This window comes from Haliaeetus albicilla, chromosome 18 (assembly GCF_947461875.1).
Source record: "Haliaeetus albicilla chromosome 18, bHalAlb1.1, whole genome shotgun sequence".
Lineage (NCBI taxonomy): Eukaryota > Metazoa > Chordata > Aves > Accipitriformes > Accipitridae > Haliaeetus > Haliaeetus albicilla.
Window position 1 is genome coordinate 643,536 of NC_091500.1, and position 27,235 is coordinate 670,770.

The following is a 27,235-nucleotide window of genomic DNA, read 5'->3' on the forward strand; positions in this document are numbered from 1 at the left end:
TATTGCTAGTGAACATTATGTGGACTTTCAGTCTCCTGTTGAAGTTGTTTCATCTAACACGCTTAGACATACTCTTTAAATTAAAGAAAATCAGAATGGCTCTATGCTTTGGTAATTAATTTACTAGAATGGTGATGTCAAAAGGATCTCAGGTCTCCAGTCCACCCTTCTCCTCAATGGGGGATCAAACAGATGAGATAGCAGATGTTTTCCTAAACTGTTCTTAGAAAGTGTACTGCTGTACCACATAACCTGGTCTGAAATGGATCTGCAGAACTTAACAAACCTCTAGACCCACAGTTGCCACCCCTCATCTGAAACCTCCATTGCTGGGAATTAAATCTGGTGCTTCTCCTCCCCCCTCCCCAGGTGGACACCCAGTCCCCTTCACTGATCCCTCGCCCACGGGGACCGCTGTTAAGAGCTCTGCCAAAGCAGAGCACTCTCCTTCTCTGGAAGGTCAAGCTGTCAACACCACGAGCTGCTTCTGGACTTGCCGTGCGTCTACAGCCTTCTTAGCCCCTGCTGTCCAAAAGTCAAGGCAGTGCATCGGGTGGACGCCACTGTGACTGAGTCATTGTCTGAGCTGCCCTAGATACAGCCCTCCTGTTACTACAGACCCCAATCCCATTACCATCTCCTTTTTTGTGGGAACTTTCTTCATTTGCATTCAGTTCCTAATCCGCTACAATTCCCCAGATGCTTTTCAGCAACTGGCCCGTCTAGTCGGTCATTCTCTACTTCTTATTCATGCATTTTATTTTCTGTCGCTCGAAGCTGTCTTTATTAATTTCATCTTATTGATCTACAGGACCATTCTGAATTAGAGGCTTGCCCTCTGGAGAATCCCCAGTACCTACCTTGCATAGTGTCACTAAGACATTTATGTATGCCTGTTCCTTATTTCATTGTGCAAGCTGCCAAGATGTAAACCGAGCGATGCTGAACTGGGAACTGACCCTGTGGGATCCCACCTGACACATGCTCCCTCTTTGGTAGGAAAATATTGATATTTTGTTTCTCTGACTGCAATTTTTCAACTGGTGTTGCACCCACGTAACAGCAGTTTCAACCAGTCAACATTTACCTAGTTTATTTATGAAAATACCATATGGGATAGTGTCAAAAGCTTTATGAGTCAATACATTTTAAATTAGTGCTTCCCCCTCCTTCATGAGGCCACCCACCCAGGCAGAACCACCCAATTTCCATTCTTTGACATGATTTGTTCTCCACATAGATATGTCAGCTATTTTTATTCCCTACCCCTCTACGTGGGTAGGGACCGATTGTTTTGTAACGTGTTCAGGAATCTGAAGGTATCCCTTTGACTTTCAGACATGTATTTCAGCAATAATATTTTATATAGCCTGAGAGCAGAGAAACAGCAATGTCACCTCTTGACACCACAATGCCACCCCCTCTCCTTTCCCTTTTTTCTTTTCATGAATAAAATATAAGTGGCTCGGTTCCTTGTCTGTGCAGAAAAAGGCCCACAGCCAGCGGTGCCTGTACAGCTGAAGGATGGCCAGCTGTTGGGGATAGGGACAATTCGGGGTGGTTATGCTGCAGATGCAGCCACAGCTGTATTTGTGCCATTCTGCAATTGCCTTTAAAACCTAAAGTCTGGGAAAGTTCATTGTTGAAAAAACATCCTTACAAAGTTACTTTTTATTTATCCTGCACTTTGAGTCATATCTACATCTTGCAAGAAAATTTTTAAACATCTCCCAGAATCATGCCTGGCCCTTAACGTGGCCTGAATTCAGACAGCAGTCAAACACGCTGCTAAGGGCTTGTTTTGTTCTGCTTTAAAAAAAAAAAAAAGAATATATCCCTGGTAGAGAAACTCAGGACTATACTATAACCACAGACTCTTTTAGTTTTCAGAAGATGGCATCAAGGACAAAATACTACCTGCTCCCCCAGGTTAGCCACACACTATAACTGAATTCTTCAAAGCAGCATTAAAATGTAATTCTGTAGTATGTTTTCCATGCTTTTCATATAACAGCCACCATACACAAAACCAGGTTACACCATGCAAAGCAACAGTCCAAAGATAGTAAGAAATAATGTTAACCACGCTCCTTCCAAGGGAAGAAGGGAAGCAGTATTAAGTGGGAAGGGAAAATTGAGGTCAGAAGAATCTGCACAGAGCTGCAGGACACTCCTCCTTGTCCTGCTTCTCAGGGGTGATGGTTGAAGGTTTGGGTCTGGGTGCTCAGTCATGCCCGGGGCTCGAACATGTAACTGCATGTCAGTGAGAATGGGGTTTGAAAGGTTCATTGGCTCCTGCCCCAAATTCTACACACTAAGACTTGGCTCTGCAGCTTTATAAGCAACTCAATAAATTACTAAGGTATTTAAATGGTACTTTTGGTGTCTTAAATTAAATTCTGTTCTGAAAATCTACCAGGAAAGCCAAGTAAAATAGACAATTTATTTAAAATCTTGTAATTTACAGCAAGAAATCCCTGCAAATTTTTATTATGCTGGCTCACAACTTTGTAAATCTTTACAAAATTGCACACTGCTGCTCTGGCTACTGAGAAGAGAAAGAGCTTTTGAAAGAGCTGCGAGGATATAATCTAGAGGGGTCTCTTGTTTTCTGTCACATTACTCTTCCCCATGATTGATTTAAATAGTTGTTAAGGTCAAAAAGGATAATTACCATCATTCTCTGCATACTACAGACAATGAAATTTAGCATAGTAATTTCTGAATCAAAGCCATGCTTCTGACTGACCTCCAGCACTCTGTTCAGACAGTGATGTAATCTGGCTTAAAGATTTAAAGTCATGGGGAAGCCACCACATTCCTTGAACACTCTGAACAACCTTTTAATTTCTTCAGACCCCTACCTCCAGCTGTCATATGCAGGAAAGACGATGGGGCGTATATCCAAGCTGAAAATCACACAATATAATTATACAGGGAAATGTAATGCAGTCCAACAGCAGCAGCATGCTGGATGGTCATCATTAAATCAGAGAATAACACCATGATCTCCTAACACTTGAAATTAAAGCAGATACAGGACAGGGAGGAATGAAGAGCCAGCAAAGTGGCTGCAGGACAGCAGTGATAAAAACTGTTTGAGTATGTATGCCGCTGTTAAGTTACTTGAAAAAATAATCAAAATCTTAATCAGAAAACTTGTACCAAACATGTGGAAGAACATGTGGAAGTGTAAAAACAGAGGACTTGAACAAAAATTAAAGTATCAGCATCGTAGTGTCACCAGCAGGTCAAGGGAGAGGATCCTTCCCCTCTGCTCAGCGCTGGTGAGGCCACCCCAGGAGTGCCGGGTCCAGTTCTCCCCAGTACAAGAGGGACATGGACGGACTGGAGAGGGTCCAGCGAGGGGCCACCATGATGCTGAAGGACTGGAGCAACTCTGCTATGGGGAAAGGCTGAGGGGGCTGAGACTGCTCAGCCTGGAGCAGAGCAGGCTCAGGAGGAATGAATCCATGTCTATAAATGCCTGCAAGGAGGGAATGAAGAAGAGGGAGCCAGGCTCTTCCCAGTGGTGCCCAGTGCCAGGACCAGAAGCAATGGGCACAAAATCAGAAATTCCATCTGAATACAAACGCCGCACTTTTTTACTATGAGGGTGGGTAAACACTGGCACAGGTTTGCCCAGAGAGGCTGTAGAGTCTCTGTCTGTGGAGATACTGAAAACCCAACTGGACGTGGTCCTGGGCAACCTCCTCTGGCTGACCCTGCTTGAGCAGGAGTTGGACCAGACGATCTCAAGAGGTCCCTTCCAACCTCAACAAGCCTGCGATTTCTGTGACTTTGTAATGTAAACATTGAGGTGAACTAGACTGACAAATCTCAGAGCAAAGATCAGGTAGCTAGAAAAAAAAGTGTACATAAAATGGAGTGAAAAAGAACTGAAAAAGAAACTAAGTGTTTGAATGGGATGAGAAATGTGATAGAGAGCAAATCCAAATCCTCAAAGTGCAGTACTCTGGATCTGCTCTGTCTGCAGGGTGCTGCTGATGGACAGTCTTGCTTCCCATTTCCTTCCCTTCTGGTATGGTGTTTTTATCACCACTGCTCTGTTGGACCCAACAGTCCTGTGACAGCAGTTGGATTGCAATAAAGTTATTAGAAAACCCATCGTGAACCAGAGGGAGGAAGAACTGGAACGCACGAGAAATATTACTTCAGCGGCAGCATGTAAGATAAACTGAAGCATCACTACTGGAGAAGGGAAAAAACTACACAAGAGGTGAAAGTAGCTGATGTGAGAAGTGGTGTAAAGGTAGACCTAAGTTTTCACAACAGAGATAGGTTAGAAGACACCACCAAAGCAGCATCAGGATTAAGTACAGCTAGCTTGCCCACAGGTCCTGTGTCTCCTGTTCCTACCCAGCAGTCCCACGAGGCACTTGCTGACTGCAGGATGAGTCTGCAGAGTGCTGTACCTGCACACCCTCCGAGGTCTGCGTTAGCCCAAGACCATCCACATGCCAACAGCAAGAGAGAAACACCTTTCACATCTAGGTTCCAAACCCAAGAATTCTTTTATATTTTATTCACATACTTTCCTCTCGATCTTGAACCTTATAGCCACTTAAGAGTAGTGTAAAAATGTCCCAACTATTCCCCTTGGAGATGCTTTCTGACCATTTTTTCCTCCCCACGCTCTCACCTAACGCATGTTCCTCAACCCACATTCCACAGACTCAAAATTACATGCAGAGGATTTTAAACCACAGGTTAAAAATAAATACCTAGAGGCATCTAGATATCAGTTGAAATAATAAGTACTGAAACAGAGATTTTTTTTGTTTGAAATTGTTAGACTGAATCATTATGCTGACCCTTGTCCTCACCCTTCCTTCCTTCTTGCCGTCCCCTTCTCTTTCATCTTGTAAAGTATCATCACATCTTCACTGAGCAAGGTTACATGTGAGCTGGGATCTCCCTTGTCTCTAGACAAAGAGATATTTTTATCCCTTTTTTAGAAAGAAAGTCTATTTTGGTATTATGCAGGTATATATAGGGTATTATGGGATGCATTATGAATCATGGCACAAACATGCCTGACCACCCTGGCTACATCTATAACAGCAATCCAGACAGTGCCAGCTGCCACAGTCCACCCAGGCTCATGCTATTGAGCTTTCTTCCCCAAAACCTTTTCATGGCTGAAATTATGGCTAAAATGGATCTAGGATCTCTAGAGGTCACATAGGTCTAAGAAGCAGAATATAAAAAACCAAATGTACTCCACCTGTGTCAAAGAAAAATGGCAGAGCGGATAATAATAGTAGTTTCAGTCACTTTCAGGTAGAACTGGTGACTGGACAGCTAGAAGGAAATGTCAGAGAGATGAATGTGGACATGGGAATGAAGGAGAAAAAAGGCACATTGGAAATTGTCAGAAGATAAATTAAGCTAGCCAAGCAAATAAAAATCACTCTGGGTTACAGAACTTAAAAAAAACAAGAGACAGCATCAATGACAGATATGTAATACATCAATGCAGAGATGAAGGCAGAGGAAAGTTTCTGGAGGTCTGATCAAAAAGCTGGAAACTACACAGTTCTGCATACATTTGCAAACCCAGAGAAGGACAGAACTCAAGGGGCGTAAATCAATGGTACTGGAGACAGCGAAGTTAAACAAGGACAAACAAAAATAAAGGCAGAAGGAATATGAGGGTCTAGGAAGAGCAGATAATCAGTGACATTAGGAGCAGAAGACTGAAAAAAAGTCCAGGTTAGAGTTAGTGGAAATAAAACCTCTCAGATAGGAAAAAAGGTTTCTGAATATTGTCTAGGCAGGTCACATCACATCCCTTTCAACTTCAGTTCTTAAGTTGGAAGTCATTTTCTTTTTAGGCTGTAAGAACATGTTTCACCTGCCCAAATGCAATGTCTATAGTCTCCAAGCTCCTTCGAAATCAGAAAAAAAGAATGCAATATTTTGTTGTATTATAGGTAGCAAATACGGTGACTGCTTTTATAGGCTAGGTTGTTGAAAAGGACTTCTATTTTAAAGACCCTTCTCAGTCCAAAGGAGAAAATTCTGCCTCCCTGACCACACATTACTAGAGGCTTCTTAATATGAGCTAGCTGTCTGCACTCCCTTTACGGTCAATGGGAAAGAAAACAGGCATTGCTAGACTGTTCTCATCTTAAAGTGGACATCTAAATCAGGTCTGCTCTATCACACTCCAGAACAGTTTATTTGTCTACATAAACTACGTAGGGAGCCTACTGCAGCTAGCTTAGGAAGAAATGTCTCTGCTGTAGGCAACTGAGCAGTCGAGATGATTGTCACTCTTACACATTTATAGGAGCCATAACGGCAACAGAGACATATACAAGCCTTTTAGGAAAAAACAGAGTGATCAATCCATCTTTTCACATAGTATATACATTAACAAGACTGAAATAACAATGCATTTAAATTCTAACATGGATCTGCAATATAAAAGATGCTGCATAACCTACAGACTGACCATGGCTGCTGAGAAAACAAATGATGTAGAACGGTATTTAAAGAGGGAAGTACACGTCATTAACCTAATTGAGGACAGGTTGTCTTTGGGAACAGAATTACTGGAAGAAGAATAGTGCACATTGACCACAACAGAAATGGGGGGGGAAAAAAAAAAATCTGTTCTTGAAGTAATTTAAAATAAATTAGCTAAAACAAATAACATTTAATGGGCTTGGCCTACTCTTACAGAAGAGACATAATCATCTCCATTTATTCAGAAAGGCTTGTTGGCTGCAAAGATCAGAGAAATGCTGTGTTTTGTTGTATCATAGGTAACAAATATAGGCAAGGTTGCATTAAAATTTCTGTTTTGTAAATGTCTCAATAAATGTACAGAACATCTGTCTCGCACATCTGATACAACACTATCAACTGTAAACATGTCATTGAATCAATCGGCTTTTTTCATTTGGAAACTTACATTTTGCAGGATGGAAAATATCAAAATTATAATGTTACATTTCTAAATGTGAAAAAAATCCACAGCTGAGCATGGCCATAGCTACACTTCTGTTCCCAGAACTCCCGGCTTACTAGAAAAAACTTTTTGTGACCTCATTCTGTCTACAGCATTTTAGAGACGACAGAAAGCTCCCTGCCTCGCGCAAAATATAGTTATTGAAATGGTGGGATCTGAAGAGTTCATTGCCCCTCTGGATATTTTCCCACTGAAAGCAGAGGATGAGGAGGCTGGAAACGCTAGAGGTTCCTCAGAGATGTGCATGGACTGAAGAGAAGCATTGACGAGGGCTCCTTTGGTTTGTTTTTCACATTTTAGTTCACAAAAAAAGTGAGCTCAGGCATTACAATCCCGTTCTTTCAGCTCAGTCTTATTCCTGACAAAACAGTCGCCAAAGGGAGGTTATTTTCATGTTTTTAACAGAAGGGAATCACAAAAAGAGGTTTCCATCCTGCCCTGCTGCTGAATGGTGGTGTTCAGGGTGTCCTGGAAGAGCGAGAAGCTCCGCAGTGCAGCTAGCCCCCGTCCTGTCTTTTGGCAGCCCTTGTGCAACGAATGGATGCAACCATCACAAGAATCATAGAATCATCGAATCACAGAATGGTTTGGGTTGGAAGGGACCTTAAAGATCATCTAGTTCCAACCCCCCTGCCATGGGCAGGGACACCTTCCACTAGACCAGGTTGCTCAAGGACCCATCCAACCTGGCCTTGAACACTTCCAGGGATGGGGCATCCACAGCTTCTCTGGGCAACCTGGGCCAGTGCCTCAGCACCCCCATAGTGAAGAACTTCATTACATCTAATCTCAATCTACTCTCTTTCCGTTTCAAACCATCACCCCTTGTCCTGTCGCTACGGGACCTACTAAAAGGTCTGTCCCCATCTTTCTTGTAAGCCCCCTTTAGGTACTGGAAGGCTGCTATAAGGTCTCCCTTGGAGCCTTCTCTTCTCCAGGATGAACAACCCCAACTCTCTCAGCCTGTCCTCATAGCAGAGGTGTTCCAGCCCTCTGACCATTTCTGTGACCTCCTCTGGACCCGCTCCAACAGGTCCATGTCTGTCCTGTGCTGAGGACCCCAGCACTGGACGCAGGACTCCAGGTGGGGTCTCACCCGATCGGAGCAGAGGGGCAGAATCCCCTCCCTCGACCTGCTGCCCACAGCCTTTCTTCCCCAGGGAGACCCTGGGCTGATGACTGCCCACTCTACCTCCAGCAGTGAAATTGCTGCCTCAGTTTCTCGAGGCCAGAGCTGTCAAGCACAAGCTGGAGAACTCTCTCTCGTTCTTCCACAGCAAGTGTTACTGATTTCAGCCTCTGTTTCACGACAGATAACGTATTTTCCGTATGCAGACTGGCTTTACTTTTTTTTTTTGCAGAGGTCAGTACGGAGGAGCCGTGGCACACAGCCCAGCTCTGCAGTAGCTCTGGTAGCAGAGAAGCCCTGGGATGAAGCAGAAAACCCGTGTGCCTCCTAGAGATCCCCACACCCTCCACGTGTGCATCTGTGATGAACAGATTAAAACTGGAATGAGGCCAGTTTTCACAAATAATTTAGTGCAATTCACAATTACGACTAAATTCCTTCTCTTGTGAAAAACATTACTTGGAAGCACACGAAAAAGGCTTTTAAAACAATGTACATTAATTGGTATGGACTTCCACTGAGGTTCTGGGTTAGCTGTATCTAGCTATATTTAGCCAGACAGCTATATCTAGCTATATCTATACGTACAGGAAGCCCTGTGAACAGCAACTTCCTAATAGTATATGGGTGCAATAAAAAAATTGCAGAAACGGTTCTCTTTCCAACAAAATCATGTATAGATATCCATTTACTATTCCTTCCAACTTTGCCTTCAAATAAATTGACCCATGTTTGCTCCATCTTTTGGGGAAAGCAAGCAAAACAAACCCCCTTACTCTTGGATTAGTCTACTGGTGGAAGCTAGAATATATTAGCGTGAAAGAAGAAAGTTTGATGAAGGTATAAACAAATGTAAAATGCTCTTTGGAATGGAAAGGATTTAGGCAGGATACTACCTTTTGCTCCTACTACAGTATTACTGTCACAGAAATAAAATATATTTCCAACAAATGCTATTGTGCTTTGCTGGTGCCCTTTCATTCTTTTTCAGCACTGAGGACATTCAAAGATGAGCCCTATTGTGTCCACAGACAGGCAACCATGTAACTTCTAACACTTTCATCCGTCATTTATTCCAGGTATATAAAATACAGTCAATTTTAGGAACAAATTTGGCTTTCAAAAAGAAGCCAAGCCACTGAAAAGTGGCCAGTTTGAACAGCTTCAGCACATTAAAATGCAGATCCGAACCCCATTCAGCTCACACAAAGCAACCTCAGCAACCCTGCTATCTTTATTTCATGCTGCCAAGATGCAACAGTGCCTCCAGCTAGGGAAATGAGGCCCTTAATTTTAGTCAGTGATGATCTTTTACATCATGGATTGATCTAGAGCACTAGTAACTGTAATAAATCTTGGGGAAAACATTGTAATCAGACATATGTGAACTGACAAAATAGAAATGTAAGAAATTTTTAAAGGGGGAAAAACCTGTTTCTCCTGCCTTACTTAACTCTATTATTAACTGCTGACACCTGTACATTTTCCAAGTTTAAAGAAATGGAGGATACAAAGACAACACAGACCTGTGCTCCTATGCCCCTGACAAACTAGATGGATGAACCAATAATGCTTCAATGTATTCAGTGGTTCAGCCAGCACACTAAAAGTCTCAAAATACTTGGAAATGTTATCCCATATATGGATGGGCATATGCTGAGACAAAAACAGAGACTTTCAAGCTGAGGCAAGAGCCAAGTATTTTAGCTTTCGTGCTTACTACTAAATCCACAGGTTCTGTAACCATCCACTTTGACTGGCTGTATGCAGAGGTTATGCAGAATTTAGTGGACCTTGAAATGCCCTTCTATGCAAGGCTAAAAAACCACCCTGCTACTGGATATATTTCCATGTATATAAATATTCGTAACCTAGTAATCAAATCACTTCCCTACCTTCCTTAATAAACTAAACAGATAATGCTCGTTTAGCATCACATGTCCAGCTTTTAGATATTTCTATAGCTCTCTCCTAATTAATTTTGCAGTGCTTCCATATTATTTTTGAAATATGTATACTTGACCTGAGCCAAAGTTTTAGCAGTCTCAAGTAAAACCTGGAAAGCAGCATTTCTCTGGTATATGTGGACACAGCCTGATATCTATGCTACTTTAGAAGTACTTTTCAGTGTAGCTCAACTCAGTAATGCCAGCAGGCAAGCCTTGCAGAGACGGAAACAGCTTGGGTCATACAAATCCTATACTGTGAAATGGCTTTCACTGATCACTTCTTGTAGAACCTCAGCTGAACAAACAGAGAAGCTCTGATGAAGACCTGCATTTCTCATTATTATGTGATTAAAAACAAACCAACCCTGATTAGACTTGGACAGGTGTACGTAGCCACCACAACTAGATATTTTGCAAAGAACAAAGGCACTAAGCAGAGTCTGAATGACAATACCTTTCGAGAGATGTGTTTGGGTTCCACTGCGAGCCTCAGGTACATCCCCAGGGGCTTGTTGAGTGGTTATGGAGAAGTATGCGTTCTGCAAGCTGAGAGCCTGAGGAGCTGGAATGATGGAGGCAAACATTACTACCTGAACCTGAGGCAGCCTGTCCGTTCCCCCCAGGTCCAGGAAAAGATAAATACCCCATTCGTTCTTTGGAATAAGCAAGTACAGAGAGAAGAAGCCTCCTCCCGTGAACTCTTGCAGAATCTGCTAGATGACATAACCTTTCGTAACAGAATTCTGGAAGTGGGATCCTTGAAGAGGGAAGAGCCAGGACCTTGGTAAAAGGCAGATACTAATACAGGTGTGGCGATCACAGATGGTGACATCTACCATGCATTTGCTGCCTGTCAGTTCTCATGATGCCTGACTAAAGAGGATGCTTGAAAGTAAGATGATTTCTGGCTTTCTAAAGATTGGTTCTGGACTGGTCTAGTGCCATTCCACACTTCCGCGAATGTCTCGCCTCTCAGAAAGAGCAAACTGTAGACAAAGGATGACACAACGATCATTTTGCAGAATCAAGTCATTTCTTTGGTGTTTATTCCAACTTCTTTTCTTAGCCTTTGCTGGGGATGGTATTTGTAAAGTATATATGCTATAGAGGTCTTCACTCTGAGTTACTTCAGTGTAGCCTTTGAATCGCTGAGGGAATGGCTTATGTATTGGAGTACAGAGAAGTTCTGTGCTTTTAAGTGGGCAGTCACCTATAGTTACTTGCGTGTTTTTCAAAATACGAGCTGCTTGCAATCAACTGGTATGTTGTTTGGTAATAACTGTAACCAAGGATCGTCCCCAAAGGCTGAAGTAGCCTATTTTGACATTTTTGTTACCATCCAGTGTTTTTTGATGATCTCAGTCAGCTCCCTTCTACAGATGTATGAGGCCTGAGTTACCAAATGATAACTGATTCTCACAAGGAAATTTTCAAGCAAGTCTTGCTAGTTGACAATTTCAGGGTGCGTAGAGGCAGATGACATGCCATATGTCCAAACACGTCTGATTTCTCAAAGTTTTTATTTCTATTTTGGTCTACCTGATCTTGTCTTGGACAACAGACAGCAACAGAGACCTTGCTCCTTTATAAATACAAAAATGGTCCAAGCCAAAGGGTGTTGCTGATTCTAAAGCCCTGTTGCTGATTCTATCATGTCCTTATTAGTCAAAATACTGATCTTGGTAGCGCTGTTGAAAAGCTACTTCTGTTTCCCTTGATCACTGTGGTTTCTATATTCAGTATTTCTGGGATTCTTGTGATCAAATCCAGATCTATGCATATCCTTGCCCACATCAGAGAGGAGAAAGATTTCTTTAGTTGCCTGCCTTTGGGACAGTCTCTGCTCACAAGACTTATGCGGATCCCTGCAATTCACACAAGCAGAAGAATATGGGACTGGAACACCAAAGTGGCCTCAGATCTGACTATTAGATGCAGTTCTGGCCATCCCACATCAAAAAGAAATGTTGAGAGAAGAAGAGTACCGATAGGGACAATGAGCATGATCCAAGTTACAGACTACCTTCTGTGCAAGGAAGAATTAAGTAGACAAGGACTCTTAGGCTAGAAGCAGGTGGGATATAAAAAATGTTCAACAGAATGAAGAAGGTGAACTGGTGAATGTTACAATAAAAAAGGAAGAGTTTTCTTAAACAGGTCATAACTGAATTGTAGAACTCACTTGTGGATGCTGGATTTATGAAGCAGTGGTCTCTAAATACTGCAAATGAGGAAGTAGACTGATGAGCGCTGCAAGATGGGAACAAGTGCAAAAAACAAGAGCAAAATTTGACTTACTGACTTGACTTAATGATTTACTGCTTATAAACTTCTCTAAGCATCTGCTACTTGTCATCATGGGCGACAGAAAACAATATCAGCATGAAATTCCCGTACCCTTAAACCCCTGTCAACGTAAAGGTCTTGTCATAATGTAATTAGAGTTTACCTTCAGCACTACTTTACCTACTAATACCTACTTACCACAAGCTGTTGATTTTCTTTCCCTTCATTATTCCATACAAAAACGCCGTTCCACTATTCCTTATCTCAACAGTGTATTGTAAGATCTACATGGCCAAGAAAAAAAGTAGAAGGGTCAGGTGGCAATAGCCAGCCCTTCTCTTTGGATTAGTGCTTGATATGGTATTTTCCTAGCATTTTCTGTAGTGTCCCCCTTCTCAAATTAAGGGAATAGGTGGGCTAGCCCCTGCCCACAGAGGAATGGAAGCACAGCCGGCAGATGATGATGTGAAAGAGGTATTTTGAATGAGTTTCTGGATGTTCCCATGGGAAAAAAAAAAACCAAACCCAAGTGTTTCCTTTGGTAAAATGTACTTTAGGATCAATACTGGTACTTGGCAATAAAGCCAATACTGGTATCTTCTCTTTTGTTCATTTAGTAATAAAGTATTTGTTCCTGTGTGCTTGAACTAAATTGGCAACTGAAAAGCATATCTGTGGAGGACTGCTTCACCTCCTCCATCAGAGGCCATCCTCCAGAATATTCAGTGCTAAGCTTATATTTTGCATGAGTCTGTCTCCTGGTATTTTGCAAAGCAAGAAACACAGAGACACTTGCTGTGGATAATCTTGAATCAAGTTTCACTGGCCTCTTCTTCCAGAACAGACATGATTTTTATAGATAACACAGCAGACACAATCTGAGAAAGAAAGAAATCTCTGAATGGAAAGAAGCAGAGGAATGAACGGTTCCTGGGACTACGTTATTCCACAAGACAAAAAGGCACCTATCACACCCACTGACCAGCACAGAAACTCATCACATACTGGAAAGAGGTGAAACGCTGGTAAGCCAGAACATGACAGGATGGCATTAGGAAGCTCTCCCTACCAGACAGGTGAGATGGTCTTGATGACTGTGGAATTAAGAGATTTTTTAAATGTGCATTATCCAGTTTGGATTAAGAAAATAGGAAAAGGTGGTTAAACAAAGAAGTAGAAACTACAGAACTTGGTGATCACTACCCACATTAACTGTTGCTCCTGAGTCAGAACTGACAGAGGGTTGCACCATTCCATTCTGTAAGACCTTTTACGCAAGAGGATGTAGAGGCTGCAGGAGAACCTGACAGACACTGCTACTTGGGAAAAGTTTCAAGCTTGTGTGCACAGAGGACATGAGTGACTAAAGCACAATCTTGTCTGATAGAGATTTGGAGATGGCTGTTGCCTGCTCTACAGTGAACAAACTTGGACCCCAAACAGAGGTTAAAAGCAGAGACAATGCAAAAGACCTTGCCCACAAGGTTGCTTGCAACCCAATAAACACGACGTTATGCGTTATGTTGCTTAAGGACTGTAAAAGCAGTCTGTAAAGCACTGGCTTTGGGAATTTTCTGCTCTCTCAGCCTCTTCGCTTCTAATTTAGCAAAAGGTGTATTTCATAGAATCACAGAACAGCCCAGGTTGGAAGTGACCTCACAAGGTCATCTGGTCCAACCTTCCGTGGGAAAAGCAGCCTAGATAAGATTATCTAACACCTTGCCCAATTGTGTCTTGAAAACCTCCAGTGATAGGGACCCTACTACATCCCATATTTGAAGTCATACAGTGTATTGCACATTGCGTAGCATTTGTAGATGTTACATGGAATGATTTACAGACCGATTGTGAAATAATTTTAACACAGCCAGTTCAAACCTGCATACATAACTGACTTATTTTGTCAAGGAAAGTACATGGATCTTTGCTTAGTTCTGTTTGAAGGACTGCTGCTGAAAATGAGGAATCTGGCTTGCCTCGAGTGCTACCTTGCCACTAAAATTGTGACAGTTCAGTTTCTCATTCCCGGCAGGGAACATTTATTCATTCACAGCTTTGGACAAGTGAAGCCTCCAGTGAACCACCTTGCTATTCTCCCTAACATATCTTAACAAGAAAGAAAAGTGCAAATACATGATTCAACTAGTTTTTTGCATGTTTACATACGTATATCCATACAATAAGTTACATATATGTAACTAAGTAAAAGTAAAACCAAATCCAACTCAAACCTAAATGCGTCTAGTAGACATGGGCAACTCGAAAGAACTTTGGCAGCTTAGCTGTGTTTGGTGTGAACAACTGTTAACAATGGCAACGCAGTATACTCATTATGTGAAATGTCTCCAGCAGAACAGAATAATCCTTTGTCAGCAGAGGAGCCTATGATACAACAAGAACAGCCTTTCTCAGAACAGCTTTGGAAGTAATGCTCTATTTAAAAATGAAAAACAAAAATATCTTTAGCACTCTTTAGATATTTCTTCAGTCACACTCACATAATAACATCTATTCCAATAAAAGAAAATCACTCTTCAGAGAGAACAAAATGAAGCACTGCAAACAGTTCCTTATATTATAAATGCTGCATACACGTTTTGAAGGGGCAGTGTTACGTGAAATATATTAGAAGAGTCCTAGTGATGCAAAAATCCATGCTCTGTATTTTTTACCTCTCACAGAAACAAACAACCGATATTGCAAAGCACGCATACCTTTTTGTTGGTGTAGGTGCTCCAGAGGACATGTGGGTCACCATGGTGTCATTCATGTTAGTCATAGGCCGAGGAGGACTAAAATAAAAAATATTTACTCCAGTTAGTGATTTTAAAAAACAAAAAAAGAAACAAAACCAACACTAGGAAAAAGGACATAACTGTGCTCTTTGCATTTAGCACACAGGTACTTGAAGAGCTTGATCTGCTGTAGTCTAATTGCTTTTCACAGTTCATGTGTCACACTAAAATGAAGATAAAACTAACCATCTGTGATTACATAGTTGACCTTTGGCATTGTCTAGGTAGTTCAAGAAAATGCAGAAACCATTCAAATTACGGCAATTATTTGAAATGTTTAAAGGAATTAAGCAAAGATTTATTATAACAAGCAATCATTTATACAACAACCACACATGCCATCTGTCTGGTTTTTATTTTAATAAATTAAAGGTAGTTGGAAAAAATAAATTGATAGAGCCTTGTGTTCCTTTCTGCCCTATAAAATACAATCACAGATTGATGCTCCCATTATTTGCATTTTTAACCCCTGAAAGTTTCCCAGTGCCACACTGCTATGGTCACCCAGGCTTTGTCTGCTTGAGGCTGTGCAGGGAGTGGGAGGACACGAGGAGCCCACACAGGACGTCCCCAGACAGCTCTGCCGGTAAATTCAAGCCACTGGGAGAGAACAACTACAGCAGCTAGTATCACAGAATCAATATTTGCCTATGTTTACCCTCCAGTGATATCCAAATACATCCATCATCCTTTAAAATGAGACGTGCAAAAATGTACAGGGTTGTCTGTGCACAGATAAAAGCTCAATTTGCACCTTAGACAACATGGGACCTGTGCAGATCCTAATGGAGAAAAATGCCACACTTTCCTGCATGGTTTCTTGGAACATGGATTAAAATCTTCGTAGGTTTGTATTTGCCATCATCTTAGCATTCCCTCTTAGTTAGATTTACTGCAGATAATACTGAAATTAAATCCTAACAACTTCCATTTTCTACAGTACAACAGTGCAGAAGGTGTTCCCCCCAACAGCGTTCGCAGGTTTTGCCTTCCCTGACATTCCCAGGGCAGCTGCACGGAGCTCCTCTTTCGGACGTGTGAACACTAGGAATTGCCTTAAGACTCATTAGCTTATTTCATTCAACAATTTTAAGAGCCCAGTAATCCAGAGAATCAAACAACCATTAAAAAAAAATAATCACCTGGATGTCAAACATATGAAATGACAAAGAACATATTTCCTGTACGTCTTACTGCATTCCTTCTCCATGTAGGTTTTGAGTGCAAAAGCACTTCAGTTCTCAGTCCTTGGTCAGGACAGATTTGCCCAGAAGTAACTGTGCTGCATGCTTTCATGTTAATGTTGTTCTAAATATAACATTAAACCAAGAAATGATTTGGTCATAAGGTATTTACTGAATGTGCTCCTTTGGAAAAGGAACTTCTTACTGTACAAAAAAGCAGAAATAGGATTATAATGCACTGGAAATCCAACAGTACGTTTGGAAGCCATTAATTTTGCTAATGAACGTACAAACACATCCTGTGGCAACGAGCAGTTAACTAACAGTGCTTTCCCTCTGCCCCTTTATCTCCCTACTTATTTCTTCTTGACCGAATGCAAGGAATGCTCAGTCCACATCTCCACTGCAAAACTCTCCTTTTTTCCTAAAGATTTACTTATCGGCTTTGCATTCTCCTGCCACACACACCATAAAACTATATGTGCAGCTGTGAGAGAAACAGCTACAACAAGAAGCAGCTTTTGCAACCAAAACTGTATTTTTCAGCAACAACTCTTGTTTCACTGTTTCTGCGTGCATTAGCTGGGTTTTGTCCTTTGGGAGGGACAAGCGGTTTCCTTAAACACAACACATACCACCTCAGTACTCCTAATAACTCTAGGGTAAGTGAATTTAATCACACGGTGTTGCATTTCAGTGGAGGGGATAAAGCAAGCTCACACCAGAGTGTGCCTGAGACACTGAAGCCCAGACCGCAGCGTGCTGCCAGCCTTTAATGGCTGCACGGGGGTATATGGAGCGTAGAGACCAAAGAGGACAGCACACGTATACTCACCCTCCACGAGACATATACAAGAGCAGAAGTTTCCACAGAATTCATTTCACTTTAAGTAACAAATTGTACATGAGGGCACATTTTCCATTATCCCACAGAAGGTCACCTCTGTGGGGTCTACTCTTTTGAGTGAAGGGTAATTCTTTATTTTATTACAATATTGCTTTTATATGACTCTTCTAATAAGAAAGTGGATGCAATTCACCATTTGCAATCTGGTTTTAGTACCATTATGAGACATTTCCACACGTTCACTCCAGTTCTGTAAATACCAGTGTCCTCAATTTTCCAGCTAAATCCTCGCTAACCGTGAAACAGGCAAAGAAAATTAAATACGAACATCTGGTTAAAAGATTTCTAATAGCACAATTTCATCTTCTTTATTAAGTACAATAAAGCCTTTCCCAGTTCAGAGAATTTCTTGAGGCCATTTATATATTTTTATGGAATACTTTTTCAAAAAACTGTAACTCTGTCAAGATGGCACTATTTTTTCTTGTATAACCATGACAGAAGAATCATATTGTTTGTGAAACTGGGAGGATGCTGTAACCAGGTACACAATACCACTGGAGCCTGGGACTTTCAGTGCAGGTCCACCTTACGTTATCACAGGTTCTAGTTTAAAAGGAACATAACTGAATTCCCCTTCCAAGATGCTCATGATAGTTGGCATCTGCTACAGCCTACCAACATAACAGAGAAAAAGACAAATATTCTTGAATCAGCTACTGAGGAGAGATTTTTCTGCCTCGATAATCTCACCAGAAAACATAACTATCCAGACACCTGAGATAGGAGAAATCCCCAAACCATCGCTGGCAGAGAAACTCAGAAGATGCACTCAGAAGAAGTAACTCCTCTCCCACCCACAATATTGCTGAGATACTCAAACAGCTAAGGGACTTTGATGCATATCAAGAACAGCTTACAACTTTCTTTCAAAACTTTGTCTCTTTTGTTAGGTTAAATTTTTCAGGTTTAACTTATCTGGCGTTTAAGGTGTGTTTAATCAGCCTAGGGTGCTGCTGGGAAGAAAAGCACCTAAAAATAAGCAGTGAAATAAGAGAAATCTTCCACATACCCAGGAGCTGGGACAAACGCAGCAGCCATAAAAGCTGAGAAATCAAACTCCTTAAATTCTCTTTTTTCACGATGCTTACAAAAAGTGACATTAGCCAAGCAGCTGGGAGGTCAGAGATCAGCCTATGCCAGAGAGCATAAATCAAGACATCGGCAATCTTTATTCCTATTCCACACGCAAGGTCCAAGGTGTATATTGCATAAACTTTTAGTAGTTTGAAAAACACAACAGTATCCTTCGCAAAACAAAACCGCTTATTCTACTTAGTACATTGCTGGTTAGCACTGAAGTAGGTGCTAACTTGTTCAGTCACGATGTCTGAAATGCTATCCCTCTCTGTGTAACTAGACCTAGAAATAATTGAGGAAATAACAGCATTGTAGGCTCAAAGCCAGGACAAGGACTCGTCTTGACACTTGTACTGGCGAGAAGCATCTAATGATGGGGGTGCTCCTTTGGCCAGGGACACGTAGAAGAAAACTTACAGCTTTGGGTACTTCTGTTATCGTGGTCTCCTTGGGTTTGATTTATTCACACTCTAACCAGGGTCTGTACACTTTCATGTACTGAAGCATTGTATAGCAGTAGCAGATGCTATCAGAACACAAATAAATAGTAGAGATTTGTGGAGGGCTTGAAAACAGGGCACGAGAGTCCTATGCATTCAGCACAAATTTAGGAAAGAAGGAATAAAGACTTGAAAGAACAATGCAGGTATGCCATCACTTAGGAGCCATTTTAAACAATTTACCCACTTTTTTTTTTTTTTTTTTTACACAAATGTCATAAAGTTAATTCTAAAGCTAAAATACCTTCAATCATCTTTACAGAAGGTATCACAAGTTAGAGCTTTCCAGCCCCAGCACTTATGTTACTTTATTTTTTCAAAACATATTTATGTGTGAATATTACCTCTGTCTCTTCTGTCATGACCGACTCCCTCTCTAAGTGTCCAGTTTTGGCTACTACTGGAAACAAGATATTGGACTAAAGAGCTTTTTGGTCTAACTCAGGATGGATGATATTCTGTTCTTAGATTTCCCCATCATCTTCCCAAACATGTCAACAGGCTTTTATGGGTAATTACCATAATTCTAACAAAATCAGCAAAAATCTTGACTTCTCTCTATCACTAGTATTTAGTCTTATTAACTACTGTCTCCTACCTGTAGTAAAATCTATGAGACCCAGATGTAACTGAAGTTGCGTCACACCTGTTCTCAGTAATCTTGTCTAAATATAAAGGTAATCTTGTCTAAAAATGAGAAATAAGAAACAGATTAGTCACTGCTATTTTGTGTCAACAGTTTTCCTAAGTAGGAAAATAAATCATTACGCATTCTGAAGAAAAGCACAATTAAGCCTAGGTCTAATTACTTGCTTGTCTTCTTTCAGACTTGGTTGATGAAGGTCCAGAACAAAACCAGAACAATTCTGAGACCTCAGAAGTCTAAAGCCTCAATAAATAAAAGGCACTAAATCTTGAGACTTTTTGCTGTGCTGGACAATCACCCTGTAAAGGGACCTTTACAAAAAAGCAACAGTAAACAAAATTTACCAAACTGTCTTCCGCTCTAAACAGTTCTCCTATCTGAGATTGCTGATGTGCAGCAAAGCAACATTATTTATTGGCTTCCATCAGAGCGCAGAGACTTGGAAAATGCAAAGCTCAGGAAAAGCAATCTATACTTGAGGGTTAAGGGCTGTCACAGCAGCCAAGAAAAAAAAAAAAAAGAAAAAGAAGAAAAAGAAGGAAAAAAGAAACAAGGAAAAAAGAAACAAGAAACAAGAAACAAGAAACAAGAAACAAAGAAAAAAAGAAAAAAAGAAAAAAGAAAAAAAGAAAAAAGAAAAAAAGAAAAAAGAAAAAAAGAAAAAAAGAAACAAAGAAAAAAAGAAAAAAAGAAAAAAAGAAAAAGAAAAAAAGAAAAAAAGAAAAAAGAAAAAAAGAAAGAATGCTCCGTCAGTCAGATCTAAAATTGATAAGTCTGAAGTCAAAGACTGACACCTGAAATTCCAAAATTTGAAAAATTTCACTGGCCCTCAGGAAGGACAATTAAGTAGGCTCTGAAGGGTCCCGAGCCAGGTAAGGATTTCAAGCCGCCGAAGTTAAAAGTGTATCCATGTCACAAGTGTAACTGGTAACATTTCCTACCTTTATTCAATGTTTTGTGTGTAAGAACCAGTGTGTGTATCACATATAACAAAAAAAGACAGTATTTTTCAGGTGCACTGATTAGCACTGTAATAAATGTCAATATTTCTTTAATTATCATATAATAATGCCTGGAATTAAGCTACTTTTTAATTAGGAATTAATGGGGATAACTACATGATATCTGTCAGTCTTTTTTTGTTATTTTTTTCTAAAATTGTAGCTATTGTATTTACATAGCTACAAACTGAACAGCTATTTATTTGCTAAATTTAAAGCTGAGTTTTGCTCTATAACCTGAGAATTTCTAAACCGGTAAGATTGTATAACAGATACTATTAGTCTTTTTGACATTGCTTAGGAATCCCACTGACAGGCCAGGTTGTGTTTCTTTGTGAAAAGAGAATTACAAAGAATTACAACTAAGACTGGACCGACACATGAACGTAGGCACAAACCAAAGGTTATATTATATATATTAGATATATGAAACTGAAAAACCATACTGACGTTACATCACAGTACACTTGAGTAGTTGACTATAATCTCTGATTATTATTATTACTATTATTTTACAGGCATGCTGATGGAATTTTAAGGAGAGATTTAAAAGAAAACAGATAGTTTTGTGGATGTTTGTTGGTAAAGGTTAACATAAAGCATTTCTAGGTGCCAGGCAGGCTGGCATCACAGGTAGCAGACACTGCAGTCAAGACCTTGATATAATAAGAGAGAATTGCTTGAACAGAGGGATTGTAACAAAGGAATAGCAACCAAATCCATTGGGAACCCTAGTTCAGTTTATTAAGTGAAACCCCCCACCCTAAATGATAAAAAACAGTTGATGAAACGTAGTTGCACAAAACTGTAAAAATAAAAACATCCCAGCTGGCATGCTAGTCCTTTCACTTTTCTCAGATAAGGAGTCAACTGGAAAAAGCAATAAAATGAGATTGATTCCTTTTTCTGGGAACTTTATTATTTCTCATACAGCAGTTCAGGAAGTACAAGTCATTAGCATTCATTAGAATTGTTTGCTCCTAACAACACACACGCTATTAACGCTTTTTTGCTTAGCACTTCCCTCCAGGTGAGAAGGACATTGACTATAAAGTGCAATCTGATTTAATGTAATTCTTGCTTTCTACTGCGTGGCATTTTCACAGAAGCAAAGAAATGCCTCAACAGCTATCTGGAAGTCCAGTGGGAGACTCCCATGAACAACCATGTAAAAACTAATCTCTTTCTATTATAACGTATCAGGAAGGTTTCAAAGCAACAGAAGCGTGACCAGCTTTTCTCACATCATATTCGTGGAAGAACTATGCTAATACATTTTGTTAATAGCACAATAATGTTACCTGCTCTGTCTTAGCTCTGGTTCTCAGGAGAGACCAAAAGATTTCTCCAAACACTAGTCACGACTGAAGCTACCTACAGTAAGTACCATCCCCGTCTGTTAGCAGTGCCGCCCAGTTCTCCCAGAAAGACAAACGCTGTGATGGTTTGAAGGGACAGGAGCAAGGTTGTGACCCCAAAAACATATTCTTTCTTTCCTGTTATGACAGCTGATTTAATAAAAGAGATTACCTCTCCCCTACCACTCTTTAGAAAACAAGGCTACTTGCTGGTAACCATAATTAGGTAACTCCATATACAAGGTTTTGATTATTTAAACTTAAGGTTGCAAATCCACGTTTTGCTCAATACATCCACACACACATACAAGACACACATTGCAGAAACTGTGAATCAAATCATGACACTTTGCTTTCCTTAGCTAACTTACTTGCTTTAGCAAACTGTACATCACTGCAGTCAAATCACTTGTACTGACATTTGCTCAAGGAATGCAGTTGGGTTTTGGATGGAAACACATACTAGCTCCTAAACTCTCATGAGCCAACAACTGCATCCACATCTGAGACCATGTTGCTGAGGATGTTATGCCAGTTTATCATACTAACAAGAGCTCAGGACAAATTCCAATAATCCTGGACTGTTACCTATTACTATCACAACCTCCTTCTCTCACAGCAACCAAAACACTGCAGGTACAAGCACCCTGTAGTACACTACATCCAGGATTGGGCACATGTGACGCTACTACTTTTCCCAAGAATATCACCTGAACACTCAGCCTGCAGAGTGCTTAGTGCAAACGCTGATGGGAGCGTACACCACTGTTCTTACAGCATCACCAGCTCAAGCCATGCTAGGACTTGTGCTCCTGTATGCCGTGGCAGAACACGCTCGTTTTCCACGGGATCCTCTGCAGCACTGCTCTTCGCTTGCCAATGCACTTGGCTGAGGAACTTCAGGACCAACGCTCCTTCCTTGTACCTGCTCCACACAACACCAAACCACGGACGATCCAGCGCTGCTTATGCTGACTTAATGATGGAACTACTGTTGCAGAAGGACTGAAAAAGGACTCAGCGATGTGACTCAGCAATGTAACTGAAAAAAGACTCAGCAGCAATTTCTGGTCATTGGCAGAGGGGTGGCTCCTGAAGGGGAGTTCACAGGGTGGAGACATGTCTTACAGCTGTAGTTACTTAGGGTTTGTGCATGAGGACCAGTGGTTCTAGACCAGGACAACTAGAAAGGCCAGTCTAATGTGGAAGAAACCCACAGTGACACCAACCTGGAAGAGGCAATGGCGATTCTGGTACCTTTACAAGAAGAGAGAGTTTTACAGAGATGTATGAACAGATTATCTTGCCCATTCATTACCTGGATTCAAATAAGGACGAGGTGATATCACTTCTAAAGCAGGTTGGTATTACCACCAGGGGCTGGCTGTCGTATTGCTACTACCTTGTGGCATGTCAGTGTGGTGACTGCATCTCAGCTGATGCTAGTAGAGTACTGATTTAAGAGAAACTATAACCTTTTTACAGATGATAACTAGCACATTTAACAAAACAGATAATGTGTTTTTGACACTCAGAAGCTTGCTGGTTTGTTTGCTAGAAGGCACATGTGCACATTTCATTCAGTTCCATCATTATGCATAGACTCGTAGGTTCATCAACGCCAGTAAAGGCCTTATTACGCTTGATGCTGGGATGATACGTCATTTATTTTACTGGGACAACATGGACATTATTCACACCAAAGATGATTAGTGGATTGCCTGTTCTTCCTGTTATTCTAGCAGGTCTTGTTTATCTTTAAGGTGACAAGATACAGGATCTCTTGCTACTGTTTTGTTTTTAAGCTTCCTTTCCAGCCAATTTTACTCTATAATAATCCAAAAGCCAAAGGAGGACATACTCTTCCAGGCTAGTGTATAAAGGAGATTGATTCTTTGTTTTGCTAGTTGAATGAAAAACCTACCAAGCAGTGGCAAAGGAAGACAGATATAGAGACAAACACTTGAAATGCACTTTGCCTGAGAATCTCAACACTTCTCCTGTTCAGAATCTTCCCATCTGTCACAAATAAGACAAGACTTGGTATACGTTCAATGCAGTACAAGGACACTGCAATGCTCTAAGGGGAACAGAGTCTCTCCCCTACCTGGCATGATGCCAGACATGGCAATAGGACAAAAAGGCACAAGACACAACCATGAAAAGAAAGCGTATCCAGGCCACTGAGGTCTAGTGCTAGCAACTATACAAGTCTACTCACTCTGATAAAGTGATCATCGGATCTAAATGACCAAAACGAAGGGTGGAGTTGGGGGGGGGGAGAAGGTTCAAGAGAGCAGGGAAATGGTTAGTGTCTTCCCTCAGTGAAAGAGGATAAAGCCATTTTGCTATATGCAAAATGCTCTATATTGATAATACATTTGAAATCTTCCCCCCTTGCACTGCAAATTCTCCAAAAATAATAATAAAAATGGGAGATACCATTTACTGAGTTAAAGACTGAGAGCCCACTCCAGCATGCCTCATTTTCAAACTGTTCCTACAGTTTATGTCCCACAAATCTTCAAGAATGTAGTTTGATGGCCTGATCCAGAGCCAGTTTGGGCCCACTTATATTAGTAAATGAAACAGTGCCAGGGAGTCTTCTAATATCCTGGAATGGGATCATCTGCATCTTTAAACTGTTAGCAGACCCTAGTGCAGTTTTCGCCTGAGTCAAGTAGCTCTCTCCCAGACAATTCCTGGGAGTAGTTTGGGAGTTAGCAGGGGCCAGGAATGACTCCCAGTAAGCAGTTCAGATGCAGCCAGACTCTTTTGGAAGGTAAGAAAGATCAATAGCATGGATGTGACGGTTCAGAGCCAGCTGGCTTCACTGGCAAAGAACGGTCCCAGGCACATTCAAATTAACAGCATACACAGCACTCTGATGTGACTGAGGGCTTATTCCTTTGACTTTGCATCTTCAGTTTTTCCTCTGATATCAAAGCTGCACAGCATTTAATCAGAAATCTGCCAGAGGACAGTGTTTGATCACCAGCACTGATCCAGGCAAACCCCTCGCATCAGTGGTAGCAGACAGGGAACTGACAATCGTGATTTAACTGACGATTTCTGGCACTGCTTGATCACCCTGCCCCAGAACCTTGAAGCTGGTTCCTGCAATTGGGTATTTCAGATGACAGAATCATTGAGATTGGAAGGGACCTCTTGAGATCACTTAGTCCAATCTCCCTGTGCAAGTCGGATCAGCCAGAGCAGGTTGCCCAGTCAGGTTCCTAATATCTCCAAGGATAGAGACTCCACTGCCCCTCAGAGCAATCTATGCCAGTGCTCAACTACCTCACATACTTCATCCAAAATCAGGCAGCCTTTCCTCTTTACATCAGAGGTTTTGATCAGTCTGATCTGGGATGATCCTCAGAAACAGAGCAGTCTGCACCAAGGTACTCAATAACCTCAAAGGAATTGGACTCAATGACCTTATGGCTCCCTTCCAACCTGAGATATTCTATGATTCTATGATGATAAACCTACACATGCTCCAGAGGCAAGTGGTGAGCAAGCAGCTGGGAAGACCAGAACATATAAGGTTCATGCACTTTGTAATGGTCTTTCAGGCCTGACTTTGCACAAGCACTGGCTATTATCTCTCCACAATAGGTATAGGTTAAATAATGTCTAAAAGTGAAAGCTTTAACTCATGCTAGGCAAGAGAACATAGTTTCAATGAACATATTGATACGTATTTCAGAGCTTTGTGTGCAAATGGCAAGGACTCTGGGCCAGACAATGTACATAACATGGGCTAAATGTGCAACATAGACACACATTAAATTTAAAGAGGAGGGCTGGCATGAGCAGACAGGGCTACTGTGGAATGCTGTGGGATAGCGAAGCTTCAGCAGTAGTCCACAGAGCTACTTTTAAACAAGCTTGGGTGAAAATGGTTCCAAACCTCTTACTTAAACATTGTCCTTGCTATTCCACTCTATGTGCCTGAAGAGTTCAACAATTACTTGAAACAATTCTGGAAGTTAATTGGGTCAGATACCTACTTGCTTTGAAATTCATCAGCTCTGACGTTAGTAGGTCACACCACACGCTTGATAACAGTGAGCACTAGATGGGTGAATTTTCTGTCCAATGTTCTCTCTACTGAACAAAATTGTTCCACTATTTAACAGCGTAATTCTTTTACTGTTATTTGCTGTATGAACTCTTATCCTCTTAATTGCTCAAAAACTATCATTAAGTAGGCAGAAATGCAAGAATGACTACTTTTGTACAGTGTATTATATATAACCAAACCCATAAGTAAGGTCCATTATTTATTATTCAAATCTAAATAATGATCTCCTGCTGCCTTTTCCCTCTGACTATATGCCTGAGTAAGTAGAATGTAAGATCAATACATCTGTTCAATAGGAGGCACTGAAGGCAGACCAATGAAGAAAAGGAAAACCTATTTAAAAATGCAATAGCTGATAATGAAAAACAAAAGTTCACAACAGAAAGCAAAGAAGAGGGTGCCAGAATTACCTTTTTCACAGAATTGACAGATTAGGGACACAAATAGACTTCGTCTTGAGAAAATGACTGCAAAGGGCACGAGGGTTCATGGCAGTCAGCTACAGAAGCATCCCTGGTGAGATGCTAGAGCAAAACAGCCAAATGCAATAACCATGTGCAAAAGGAGAAGAGCAGTTTCTAGGAAGTGAGGGGTTTCTGTTGCGTTTGGCTCTGTAGAATACTAATGGAATTACTTTCAATTTTAGGAACTACAATCAAGAGGGAGGCTGAAAAGCAGGGGTGGTTCATCAAAGAAACACAGGAACGACTAAAAGCTGGAAAACATTCTTTCCACAGAGAGAATCGTAATTCCAAACCTCCTATTTAGCAGACAATTATGTGGTGATTTGATGGCATCTTACATATAAATTTGATTTATTTCTAATAAAACCAAACCGCAGTACACAAGCAAAGATGTAACAAAATCCAAAGAGCAGAAACTGCAATGAACAAAGTGCAAAAAAGCACATGAACTACTTCCATGGCTGTGGCACCCTCTTCATGTTGGAAACTTTAATGCTTTTTATAGAATACCTGATTTTTTGCACAGGAAGTAATTCAAAGAAATCTTCTGATCTCTGTTTTATTTGTGGTTGAGGTTAAACGTCTGTGATGATTCACTTGGACTCCATGAACTCCAAATTAGGAAATAATTGTAGTAACATCTGTGTATATGTTTGGAGCTCTTTTGTCTCAAAATGTGAGGGAAAAACTTCACAGCAGGCAAAGTCTGGAAACTTTTCTTTGTCATAGATAGATATATATATATATATATATGATTTCTTACAATGACTGAAGACAAATCTATGACACAAGAAAATCCATCAGACACAAATGTAAGAATTACCAGCCAAATTCAAGAGGCAAAAT

At 40.9% G+C, this 27,235-nt stretch overlaps 1 protein-coding gene across 8 annotated transcripts in view; it reads right to left on the bottom strand.

Moving 5' to 3' along the window:
* DTNB (dystrobrevin beta) overlaps nucleotides 1-27,235 on the bottom strand; it is a 213,559-nt gene that overhangs the window by 99,304 nt on the left and 87,020 nt on the right. For 7 of the 8 annotated variants that reach the window (XR_011328562.1, XM_069805389.1, XM_069805388.1 and 4 more), the window contains one exon: nucleotides 15,079-15,156. Coding sequence is in view for 6 of the 8 variants with exons in the window: in XM_069805389.1 (XP_069661490.1) it covers nucleotides 15,079-15,156 (78 nt within the window). In the remaining 2 variants the exon portion in view is untranslated. Of the gene's footprint in view, nucleotides 1-10,532; nucleotides 10,641-15,078; nucleotides 15,157-27,235 lie in introns of all 8 variants that reach the window. The other variant, XR_011328561.1, reaches the window with a different exon arrangement.